Consider the following 13089-nt stretch of genomic DNA (forward strand, 5'->3'; position numbering starts at 1 on the left):
GCCGCTTCCAGGGGCTCAGGTGCACCAGCTCAGCTCTGCCCCCTCTCTGTGTCTAGGTACCAACTATGACTACGTGCGTGAGTTTAAGAGAAGCACGGGCACCTGGCACCACACGAAGCCACTCCTGCCGTCTGACCTTCGGCGCACAGGCTGCGCAGCTTTGCGCATCGCCAACTGCAAGCTCTTCCGTCTGCAGCTGCAGCAAGGCTTGTTCCGCATCCGGGTCCATTCCCCTTGAAGAGGAAGAGGAGCCAAAAGCGAGGTCCTGCCCCAAGCGCATCACGTGGCTGGTCGTCAGCAAGCGCAGAGAAGCAGCTCCATCTTGCTCTGTGCTGGGCATCAGTATGGTTACTCTTTGGTGGTTTTTTAATGCTTAGAAACTTGGGCTTCTGCTCTTGTTTGGAGACCATGTAACTGTTGAAAAACTACCCGGGAGGAATCAGTTCCTCCAGCCCGATGCGTTCGTAAACTGTGGAGGCTAGTGAATGTCAAAAGGAGGGAGTGGGGGGTTGGTGTCGTGTGAAATATCAGAGTTAAAGCCCTAAGGTGCGTATTCCCGCAAGGGAACTCTTACCTAACTGACTGTGTCCCAGTGTATGTGGCTGAGGTAGACAAACAACAGAACCCATATATGCAAGCCAACATCCCCAGCACACAAGGCTGTCCTTGTATGGTGTGGAGGGGTAGATGCCTAGCCACACTCAGTAAACTGAGATTTGTGCCAGTTAGTTCCCATTATCACTAGTCCTCTGTCTTAAGATTCTTTAAGAACTATACTCTGATGAACTGAGACTGGGAGAAAACTCCTCTCTGACAACAATCTGTCTTTCAGTTGCCCAAAGAGCTCAAGTCCGCAGCCCCATATTGAGTTTAAAGGAATCGCTCGCTATAAAAGACCCTGCGTTCTGAGAGAGTTCTGGGGGGCGCTGTGAGCTTGGGAGGGAGCGTGTACCATTCTTTCTTTCTACCTGGAAAAGCAAACTCCAGGCTGGTAGCACAGAGGAGACTTCAGAGTCGAGCAAATGACAGAGGCCTGCTGCAACTAAAAACAGTGAAACACTAAAAACACAAAAAAGCTGTCCAGGTGATATCCATAGGAATCAAACCTTCTTCCACCCTGTCGGAAAGCACACGAAGTCCTGTTTACTGCTGCTTAGACATTACAAACTTATCTTCGAACGCAGGTGTGTTTGGAATCTCGTCTTTGTAACAGGCTGCCCCCAAAGCCGTTCTCTGGTAGTTTTAGATGACTTTCACTCCCAGGAATGTTTGGCTGGTAGAATAAACTACCTCAACTTAATTTCATTCTGTTCCCGTTAGTGCCCTCTTCCTTTTTCCCTCCTTTCCCGTCACTCATTGCCACTTCCGCCCTCCTTCCCATTTCCCATTAGTAAAAACAAGCCAATCTTTGGTTGGTGGAATTTATCTCATAAGATACTGTTTTCCATTCAGATTATGCCCCTTGGTGTGAAGTCAGGGACTGGAGTGCACTCTGTTACTTGATAGTGTGAGTTGTATGCAATATCAATCTTGATATAGAGTTCCTTGTTTCTAATTGTTTTCTACAAGTTTCTTTCTTGGCTAGAAGAGGCAACATTGTATCTTAGTGATTGCTAAATGTATAAGTACATCCTTTGGTTATAAATTGGAGAACAGGAATTTCTTCTAGAAACTTCCTACGTGAGATGTTTATATGCAATTAAATTGCATATGAAACCTTAATCCCCCCCCCCCCCCCCCCCCCCCCCCCCCCCCCCCCCCCCCCCCCCCCCCCCCCCCCCCCCCCCCCGCCTGTGGACCTGAAAAGGCATGGCTTCTCTGCAGGGATTTTCCTATACCTGTCTCGAGTGATTGGCATTATAAAAAGTTGGGGCGAAGAACCCGGAGGGTGGGTGTAAAAAGGGCTGGGCGTGGCTTCCTAACTCAGCTGTGGCCAGAAGCAACTTGGCAAGAGAAGGTCTAAGTTTTTGTCCTTTGCTCTAGGCCGGATGTGCCACACATCCACGCCATCCCATCCGGTCACATTCATTGTCAGTCAGTGGACTATGTTGCACATCAGCCATGTTGCTTTCCATCGAGGAAGCCACAGCAGAGAGAGCACCTCTGCTCTTCCTGAGATGGGGGCTTCCCAGGAGAGAAATTGCCAGAAGGGCCAGTTGACTTGGGTGAAATACCTGCACAGGACAGAGCCATGGCCTGCCAGAGCAGAGAGAAACCAGCGCAGGACAGCTGTGGTAACTGCTCTGTTTTGGTTTTTATTTGTTGTGTTGTTGTTGTTTGTTTGTTTGTTTAAACTCCTGAAGCTTAAAATTCTCAGTGTGCTTCAGGCCTCTCTCCAAGGAGACAGTTCCTTGTTTAGAGTCATGGGTCCAATAGTGATGTCACTAGTGCCTGTTGACTTGGTCAGTTCACTTAAAAAAACAAACAAACAAACAAACGGGTTTTCAATTCAGTTCATTGACACTATGGCTGCAGAAATTAATGTTTTATAAAATAAATTTGCAACTTAATATGGGATGCAATAACAAAAGCTGCTAAGTGCCAAACTGTTATTTTTAGGTGTGTGTGTGTGTGTGTGTGTGTGTGTGTGTGTGTGTGAGAGAGAGAGAGAGAGAGAGAGAGAGAGAGAGAGAGAGAGAGAGAGACTGACTATCCTGTTGAAAAGTGGGGCTGTATTTAATTTTACTATGATGTTTCAAAGCCAACCATACCTCTTGGTAACCACTCTCTCTTAGTGTCCAGCAGTAGCTTGTAGCCCCTGTCGTGCAGGTCGTGTTTCACCGCTGCGCCTGTGTCTTGGTCAGGTCTGCGTGAGTGGTCCTTCCCGTCTCGGTAAGGCACTTTGACCGGGTAGATGTTACATTTGGCAACGGAGGCTAGATCTTAAAATCTGAAACACAAACATCTTGGGGGAAGTGCAATTTCTTTTCCCTGGAAGGGCTTAGGCTACAGTCGTGTAATCAAGACACCCTCCTAGGCTAGAGTCTAAAGTATGTTTGTTTATTTCTCTAACATATCTAAACATAGATTTTTCAAAGATTTAAGTGCTTAATTTAAAATGAAGTGTTTTTTATGTGAAGAGTGTTTGTGTTCTGTGCGATGAGAAAGCGTGAGAGATGAGTGAATGTGCGTGTGTGTTGTGCCACGTGACTTGACATGTCTGTCTGTATATGTTTACTTTTGAATCGTAGTCACGAGCTATCTCTGCTACCGTCTCCTGGTGCTTCAGATAAACCTTGAGTCTGTCGACCTTCAGTTACACGGCTGTGTCAAACACGCACCGTGTGTAAATGCGGAATCTTTGTGGACAGTAGTCAATTTTACTAGCTTTGCCTCTTTTCCTTAGCAGGAGCGAAAACGTGGATTTACCTGCTAGCAGTTGATCCTAGGAAGGGCTGGTCTAAGGGGCCGAGGGTGCTATGTGGTTGCTCTGAGGAGTCATGGCTCTGGTTGGGCTTTCCAACCAAAAGTCTGCTGGGTCTGTGTCTGAGTCTTGTTTGTGCTGAAGCGAGTGTTCTGTTACATCTCACAGCTACTGAGGCTACTCTGATCTCCAGTGGCTTGACAGTGTCACCATACCCTTTATAAGTGGGGAGAGGCCACCCCTCAGAGGTGTCTCGGAAACATGGTCTCTTCCTGGAAGTGGTGAAAGTAGGGCTGTCCTTGCCGTGGTGCCGCAGATTCTCACAGGATGCCAGTCAGGTGTCTAGGGAAACAGCTGGCTCTCGTTGAGGGCTCTGCTTGGTAACTCCTCTGCAGTGCCCTGTGCCTGGGGTCTCAGAAGTTCTCTCTTATAGTGGGGAGGCTTTCCTGGTTACACAGTCCTCCTGTGGTCGGATGCTCTGGGAAGGGGTGAGGTGACTTTTATCATGTGCACTTAAAGGCTTCAGAACTACCTGAGAAATGCCCACCGGAAGGGTAGAGCAGTGTTTCCTTCTTGCTGTAACTTCCCCTTAGCCAAGAAAGCACCTAGAAAGCCAGGGATTGAAGAGGCGTGACAGCGCCTGCCCTGGGTCACCCACCAAATACAGAGGGCCTCCCTAGAATTGTGCTTGCGTTTCGGGGAACCTTACAAAGGAGGCAGAGGGGACACAGCCCTCCCTCTCTGTCTTATAAATTCGCTGGAGCTTGAGCAAGAACCTTGTCTGTGTGAGTTGGTCCGGGTTTGCAAGTAGGTATCGAGTCACAGTATTCTGGCCTTCAATGAGATGCTTTTCCCTAAGCAGAGAATGCGCTCTTCAGTTCTTCTGGGCTTCAAGTGAGAAGCTGTGTACATAGGTGGGCTGGCCTCAGAAATCCCAAGTGCCTCGTGTACTACTCGCACGTGCCTGCGTCCGCAAGTGCTTCCGCAGGACGCTGTACCTGTGCCCAGCGCGCCTCATAACGCTCATCACGTGAATGTCAGGTTGATTGGCTACATCTGACATGGGCTTATTAAAATCTTCTCCATGTCTGAGGTGGGTAGGGGCGCTCTCCCCTTCCTACAGTGAACATTCAAGTATGCGCAGAAGCCAGGCCCTGGGGTTACCAAGGGTAATCCAGCCAACTCAGCAAGAGCTTGAGCTTCCTCAGCATGCAGGTGTTTCTATTCCCAAAATGGACATCATTTGTAGTATGGGCTCAGCCCCCAGACCAACATTCTGGCTGGAGAAACTGGAAAACCTTTTCCTCTCCCTGTCAGTTGGCTGTTGAAAGTCTCGCACTTTCCTCGGTGTCTTCTGGAAGCAAGGCCCGGTTTATTCATAAAGACCGAAGCTAACATTTCATTGATTGTCCCCACTCAGTCGGGGAGGGAGGGACTGCTTTGGCAAGCTGAGGGGTCTTTCTGCCTTCTGAGTAGTCCCTAAAGGCTCCTTCTGGCTCGTTTTGATGTGCACATACAGTTCTGGGGTAGGGATGAGAGTGAGTCCATTGACTCAGATGGTGGGTGTTTCGCTCTCGCTGCCCGTGAAGAGTAGGCGCTTCCGCATATTCTGCCGCTGGGAGCGGCTCTGCCTCCTGCCTGGTGAACTCCCTTAGACCCTGGTGCTGAATTTCTTCAAGCTGCACCAGGGAAGTCTCCGTAGCTTACTTTATGGCATTTCCTGTTGAATCGGATGGGAATACTTGCAGTCATTCCCATTCTTTGTGTTCCTGGGGAAAAACAACCCTCTTGTCCGCTACCTCATGGTGTGGCATTGGATTTGTTCTGTCCTGTAACAAGCGCCTGGAAGCAAGCAGTGAGCAGCCTTGAGGAGGTCAGTTCTCTTGGGCGGAGTTTCCATTTTCGTACTTTTTAAAATAGGCACTTTAAACCTGGAGGAGCGGGCATTCTTCCGGGGCTTCTGCGAGGCGAAGACTTGAAACTCAACTTGAACTTGAAAGTCATTTAAAGGCGATGTTTTCTTGTGGTGGAGAAGTGGCAGAGTCGCGCAGCAGCACTGTGGCGTTTCTGTCCTTGTTAGGATCAGAGGAGAGCGCGTCTGCGATTTGACACAGTGTTTGGAACTTAGATGCTTGAGGCGGCTGTGATGTTTCTTGCAAGGTGCTGCCGATTCCTGGGAATTCCTCCTTTTGCTGGCTCCTCCCCTACATTCTCTTCTTCCTTCAGTCCTGAGAGCACCAGATGTCAGAACGAAACAGATGTTTTCCAGGTTCACGAGCAAGCTTGACCCAACTACCTTGAATCATGCTTTACTTAAGAGCGGGACTCATCTGTCACACTCGTAGGGGACTCTCCTGCGCTTCACCCTGCACATCCCTTCTCCACACCCAGTAACAGGCTCGCACTGACCCAGCCGCTGGCCACTCTTGGTCCCCAGGTGAGAATGACATCACTGAGGGAGCTCAGCAATTGGAGACACTCTTCCAGGAGTTCGTTCTTATAGGAATGGTCACTTCTCAGGTCACAGTTGGACCTGGCCTACTAAATAGGAGACCTGGGTCATCAACAGAGGCCAACCCTCTTTTCAGCTTTCTGTTCCCCTCGGAGTACTGCACTCTCTTGAGTGCTCCCCTCAGAGCTCTGTCCCTGGGTTCCAGCCCTCCCTTCAGAGCCTGATACATTTTAAAACCTCATGCAAGTGTAGTGCCCTAAGACTTTAATCCCAGCACTCAGGAGGCAGAGGCAGGCAGATCTCTGTGACGCTGAAGCCATCCTGGTCTACAGAGTGAGTTCCAGGACAGCCAGGACTACACAGAGGAACCCTATCCCAAAAGTCAAAAAACTAACAACACTAAAACACCTCATGCAATCAGATGATTGAATGTGTATTCTGGTGCCTTCAGAGTTGGCCCAGAGACTGTAAAATGGCAAAGCTTCTCCTCAGGTGGCAGCATATGGCAGTGTCTGTGCCCAGGTGAGCAACAGGAGCCCATGATTTTAGAGAGCAAATCCTCCCTTCCTGCTTAGGCCCCAGGTCTGTGGTTTTGGTTATTCCTAGGGATTTACCTGAGACTTGAACAGGCCCAGTAGTCAAGAGCACAGGAGTTGGAGAATCTGGGGTTGAAGACTTTTGCCACCTATGTTCTGGTCTCTAGGCTTAGCTCAGTTTGCCTTTGGAGAGAGGGTGTTGACCTCCCTGAGTGGTGATTACACTCAAGTTGCGGTGGCTGTCATTGCTCCGTCATCATTCCGTCTGTCCACACAGAGTGCTGTGAGACCCCGGGCCAGTAGGGGACTGCTTGGAGCTGAACATCTGGGCCTCCTGCCAGTGCTCACCCTAGTGTCTGCCACCACATAGATACCAGCAAATGTCTGCTTGTGCTTACAGGATGTGTTTCCTTTTGGCCACATGCCACCTCTCACCTCTAGCGTGAATGGTTATTATATTCAGGATAACCACGGATATCAGAAACACCCAACACATGTACTTGCAGTGTTCGAGAATTGTGGTCAAGCCAGGTGTGTTGGTGATACCTTTAGTGCCAACACTTGGGAGGCAGAGGCAGGCAGATCACTGTGAATCTGAGAACAGCCTGGTCTACATAAGAAGCGCCAGAACAGTTAGGACTACACAGAAAAATCCTGTCAAAAAAATAGAGAGAGAGATGGTCAGTTACCCTCTTGAGAGCTTGCCTAATCGAGTCCTCTAAGATTCCTTAAAATCCTTTACTAAGGTGGAACTTTACTTTTCACCAGAATATCAAATTTATCATCTAGATTGACCAAACAAACCGGGTGTTTTCTACATCTCTGACTGAGGTCACAAACCTAAGCTTCTGCTTCTTTAACTTGGATGTCGTGTGTGGAAACTGCTCCCCTGTGTCCGTGGTGAAGCCTCCAGCCTGGAGGATGTAGGCAAGCATGCAATGTGGGGTACAGCAGCCTGGGACCACCCAGCCACTTAGCAGTGACCAGGCTCTGGCCTGATGCTGGGCTTACAAAGGAGGAGTGTACTACTCCAGAACATTCAGGCCAGTAGGCAGAATTACAGAATCTCATCACCTTGCTTATTTATTTATTTATTTTTTCTTGAGTGTTTTGAGACAAGGTCTTAAGCCTCCTGCCTCCGCCTCCTAATGCTAGGTTTGCTCTTCTGTCGTCTTTAGACCCATGAGGTAGAACAGCTTTGGGGTAGCAGGGTGCCCTCTGCAGTACCAACTGATGGCTTCTGTGTACTCTACCAGGGCCCTCTGTGGACAGGACAGTCGGTGCGATGCTCTGCCTGGCATCCAGAGCTCCTGCAGGCCAGGGCTTCTGGGGGCTGTTTATTTAGTAAAAAGGGAGTGTGAAGCAGCCTTGTGTCCCATCTACACTTGCTTCATGTCCTTCCCCTCTATTCATCACTTTGGTCCCTTAACTGTGGCCATCGGCCACCACACCATGGCAGTCCCTTCACCAGGGTGGTCATGGTCCAACTTTCTATAATGGTCTTTTATTTCCAGAGATTTCTTTAAGCCATAATGTCCACCAGAACCATGATTTTTGGTTGACACACGTTTTGTTTTAAGCTCTTTGCTGCCTACTCTGCCTTAAGCTGGTAAATGACAGTCATGCCTCCCAAGTTGGGCTGGCTGCCCGGGAAGGTGCTTGGTGAACTCAGCCAACTTTCCCTGGGAACTGGCATGGCTCTTCGTTACCTCTTGTAAAGCATTTCTAGGGGCCCCATTCTTATGTTCCTATTCTGTCTCCCCTCTGGTGAAAGCCTGCCATAGGACCCCCAGCCATTCACCTAGAAGTGGGAACCCTGTGGTCACAAGGGAGCAGCCCCTAGCTCCCCGCCCCATCCTCGGTGGGCTGGGCTGTCTTATTGGCCCCTGATGGTCACCTAGATGCCAGAAGGAGTCTGAGAACAGGGTCCTTCCCACAGCCTGAGCAGTAACCTCTGGCAGTCTGAGGACTTCTGTCTGGGAGGAGGACGCTGGTTCTCTTTACCAGAGCACTGTCGTCACACTCTCCTGCCCCTTTCAGACCTCTCACGCTTGTCCCCGCCTGGCTTTCTAGTCTCTTGAATTGTGTCACAAAGAAGAAAGGAAAAGGGGGCTAGCAAGGTGGCTCCACAGGGAAAGCCTGATGAGCTGAGTTTCGTTCCCGGGACCCATGTGGTAGAGAGAGAGAGCTAATTCCCACAAGTTGTCTTCTGCCCTCCCCCACACTTACATATACATATTAATAAGGAAATGTATAAGAAAAATGAGAAAAAGGGAAAGGAAATGGAGCTGTAACTCACGCTGCTCTCTGGACCACGGAGCATGGGGTCAGCAGCCTAGCAGAAGGCGTGCCTTCTCGGTCCCTGACCATACCTCTGTGCTGGCACTTTCCTCCTGCCAGCCAGTCCCAGCAGCTTCCTGGGCCAGCACCCAGCATAGCCCCAACCCATCTCAAGCCTCAAGCACCTGGAGATGAATAGGAGCCTTCCACACCTGCCCTGAGGTCACCAAGGGCTCTCTCTGAGTCAGGGGCCAGCACCGGGCCACACACACTACCTCAGCATCCAGCCTCAGTCACAGCATCGTGTGGTCCCAGATTGTCCATCGAGATGTACTCAGAGCCTGGATGGCCTCTCAGAGGCTGTCTGACACCTCCGTCTGCACTTGGCCCTGAAAACTGCTCTGGGATCCCTTCCTGCATCCCGTGGCATGCTCCCAAGAGCAGGCCAGGCTTCCTTCTCCTCCTGTCTTGTTTAACTCTGACTTGAATATCCCAAGCGGTGAATAGAGTCCAAAGTGGGTATGGCAACAAGTTTGCACTAAGAAAGGGACCGCTTTTTCATGTTCTCATCACAAAGGTATTTGCTTCAAAAGAAACTCAAGAAAATGTGCATGTAATGTTGATGGCCAGGGTGATGAGGATTATGGTGGTCATGAATTGTAACTTAGAGTAGCCTCCTGTACTTGACAGTTAGGCTTTGTTTAAAAAAAAAAAAAAACAATAATAAGCCAGGTGGTGGTGCACACCTTTAATCCTAGCACTTGGGAGGAAGAGGCAGGCGGATCTCTGAGTTCGAGGCCAGGCTGGTCTACAGAGCGAGTCCCAGGACAACTAGGACTGTTACACAGAGAAACCCTGTCTTGAAAAATTAATAATGAAAAAAAAATTTTAAAGACAACAATAATAAACATGGAAACTGGTACCCAGGGGGAAGTGTCATCAGATTTTAAAAGCACTGAAGCCTAAGAACCCTGTCTGTCATGCAGCACCTGCTTCTAGATGGCACCTTAGGGTCCAGCTTCATCATGGAGAGGGCATCTAAAGCCCATGGGCTGAAGAACCTTATGTTGGGAACTATACCAAGTGGCCTTCCATGGGAAGGATAGAAGCCAGGAGTGACACACGCCTATAATCCCAGCACTCAGGAGGCAGAGGCAGGCAGATCTCTGTGAGTTTGAGGCCAGCCTGGTCTACAGAGTGAGTTCCAGGCCAGCCAGGACTATGCAGAGAAAACCTGCTCAAAAAAACAAACAAAAACTAACAAGTAAATAAATTAATAGAAAAGAAAGCACAAACTGTATAGCAAAGCTTGCTTAGTTCAGTCGTCAGTGGCTTTTTCTGTCTATGGGGTCTTTCCATTTTGAACCCACTCAGAACCCAGCTGCTGACTTCCCTCTCCCCTAACCTCGTGTTAACAGTGGCGATACATGGTGGTACTTGCTTTGACCACGTTGTCCCGTCTTTAAATTGTGACAGCCGTAAACAAAGACGGTGGCTGTCGAGGAAGTGCTGAGCATACTTCACAGTGGGTCCCATAGTTCTTGCCCACAGGCCCAAGGCCCCCACCCCCAGCCCGAAGAGCAGTGGTCTCAACCTTCCTAACGCTGCGACCCCTTAATCCGGTTCCTCATGTTGTGGTAACCCCCAACTGTAAAATTACTTCACTGACTTCATTGCTTCTTCATGACTGTGATTTCTCTGCCGTTGTGAATCAGAATGTGATTGTCTGATGTGCGACCCCCAGACGGGTCAAGACCCAGGTTGAGAACTGCCGCCATGGAGATTGCCAGGCATTCACTCCTCGTCAGTACCCAGGCTGCAGACACAGCCCGGGCAGACCTCATTCCTCAATGATGGGGCATTTGTTTCTATATGTGAATAAGGCCTGCCCACAACACACAGTGAACATGGCAGTTTGTGGGTGTTCCGTCACTGAGTGTCTTCTGCCAGGACAGAAAACTATCAAGGAAACCCCACTAAAAAGAGTAATTGAGTTAGATAAGACATTCTGTCTCCAGGCTCGGGACCAGCCTTCCTGGGGCCCCACTTGAGCAGAGTGGCCTGCCGTGTACTCCCTAGCCCTGTCAGTATTGCGTGGAGCACTGAGTGCAGTGGTCACTCCTGTGGTCACCCTTGCCAAGAGCGGGTTCCCAGCTGGTTTGTTCTCGGACGCTTTTCCTGCCATATGAACAACCCCATAAAGACCATAGACTGCCAGGTCTCAAAAACCCCATCCCCAAATCCATCCTGCCAAAGCAAGCCTGTCTCATTGACATCGCTGTGTTTCTTGGCATGGTACTCATAGAACGGCTTTTCGTTTAAATCCTGCAGCTTTAACTATCCGGGGAAGTTCCCAGGAAGACCACGCTCAGGTCAGGCTGAACTGAGTGTGGTAAAGCTGAGTGCTCACCATACAGTGCTCCCACTGAGAACGGGGCATTTGCAATGGGTGCACACAAACGCAACGTGAGTCACTCTCTGAAAAAGTAAAATATTTGAGGGGCCAGAAAGTTGCACCTTACAGAACTGTCCAGATTTGGTAGGAGAGTAGAAAACTTTTGAACTTCCTTGCAATGTTCCTGTCTGATGCCTTGTGGGCCAAATGTATCTGTTCCGTGGAGTGACTGATTTTCTATTGCTTTGCCGGTGTCTGTAGCAAAGTCAGAAGTTGTTTTTTTTTTTGTTTTTTTTTTTTTTATTTGTAACCTTTCTTACAAAGTTACTTTATGGTTTACAAGCAACACTGATGCAGAAGGATGTGGTAACTTTCTTAAATTAAGTAGCAGCACTTTGTTTACGGGGTGTGGATATTGTCGGTAACTGTGGGGTTGGGTCCCTCATCCCCAGGACTCGACCTGTGATCTGGGGAAATATTGCCATTGTGCTGTTCTCTTGTACCAAGGATCAGTGAAAGTGTTTTATCTTTTTTACGTAGTTTGTATTGACTGGGTTTTATAATGGTAAGAAAACAGAACGTTGTATTTTGAGCTTGAAATTTGTGTATGGTCAAGTAGTTCTGTTTTATGTATTGGAAGTTCGTTTACAACTTGAACTATTTTCTAGAAGAGTGCTGAACAAATGAATTGTCTTCGAGCTGTTTCATTAACCTAATAAAATAATTTGATGGGGAAGACATTTGAATCACTTTGTTTTTGCGTGTGTGTGTGTGTGTGTGTGTGTGTGTGTGTACATATGTATGCAGAGGCCAGAGGTCAAACTTAGGTGTCTTTTGTTTTTAAACACTTTCTGCCTTTTTACTTATTTATTTATTTAATTAATTTTGAAAGGCTAAGTTTCACTGGTCTGGAATTCAGCAAGTTGGGTAGGCCGGCTGGCCAGTGTGTCCAGAATCCCTACAAATGCATGCTACTGTACCCAGCAGTTTTGGTTGGTTGGTTTGGGGTTCTTTTTTTTATTTGTTTTTTTGTTTTTCGAGACAGGGTTTCTCTGTAGCTTTGGAGCCTGTCCTGGAACTCCCTTTGTAGACCAGGTTGGCCTGGAACTCACAGAGATCCGCCTGCCTCTGCCTCCAGAGTGCTGGGATTAAAGGCGTGCACCACCACCACCCGGCCCTGGTTTGGGGTTCTTGTTTGTTTTATTTTGTTGTTTTTCGAGACAGGGTTTCTCTGTAGCTTTGGAGCCTGTCCTGGAACTCCCTTTGTAGACCAGGTTGGCCTGGAACTCACAGAGATCCGCCTGCCTCTGCCTCCAGAGTGCTGGGATTAAAGGCGTGCACCACCACCACCCGGCCCTGGTTTGGGGTTCTTGTTTGTTTTATTTTGTTGTTTTTCGAGACAGGGTTTCTGTTAGGATTCAGGCATTATGCTGGCCCCTGTCACCTGGCAGGATGCACTCAGGCAGTACCCTGGCCAGCCCAGGGTCCTATGGCTGCTAGTCACTAGTCACAGTCACGAAGTAGTCTACACGCAGATGCAAAAGGTCCCTTTAAGAGACAAGCCCCACCCATTCCCACTCTTTGTACTGTCTGCCCCTCCCTCTCTCCCGCTCTCCTCTTTCTCTTCTCCTCCTACTTTCCCCTTCTCTCATAAGCTCCTCAACCAAGCTCTATATGGCCTGTTTGTCAATCCCTCACCCACCATGGGCTCTCACCCACGCCAAAGTCCCTCTGCACAGAATCATTACACTGGTGTCGTGACTCAGAGTCCCCACTATTCACACCATTTGGTCAAGGCCAGAAAGCACCCAGATACAGAACATCCTGCTCCAAAGAACAGAAAATATAGATATTTAAAAATACTGTGTATAGTACCTGGAGGATGTAGGTTCTTTTGAATATACCTGATACACTCTTAGAGCGCTTGAAGTGAAAGCCTACGCATGAGGCCTGTGGCGGTAACCCTGCACTAGTAGCTTTAGTGAAGCACGTAAGGTGTTCACAGAAGAGCAGCAGGAAGTGCCTGGGAAGGGCGGAGACTATGTAGTGACCTAGCAGCCAT

At 48.9% G+C, this 13089-nt stretch overlaps 1 protein-coding gene across 1 annotated transcript in view; it reads left to right on the top strand.

The window, feature by feature from the left end:
• The window catches only part of Gan (gigaxonin), a 60582-nt gene extending 48823 nt beyond the window's left edge, over positions 1-11759 (top strand). The window contains exon 11 of the mRNA XM_050143907.1: positions 57-11759. Within this exon, the coding sequence (XP_049999864.1) occupies positions 57-238 (182 nt within the window). The 3' untranslated portion in view covers positions 239-11759. The remainder of the gene's footprint in view (positions 1-56) is intronic.
• Positions 11760-13089: the final 1330 nt, after the last annotated feature.

This window comes from Alexandromys fortis, unplaced genomic scaffold, assembly GCF_014885135.2.
Source record: "Alexandromys fortis isolate MF-2015 unplaced genomic scaffold, M_Fortis_MF-2015_v1.1 scaffold_1, whole genome shotgun sequence".
NCBI classification, from domain to species: domain Eukaryota; kingdom Metazoa; phylum Chordata; class Mammalia; order Rodentia; family Cricetidae; genus Alexandromys; species Alexandromys fortis.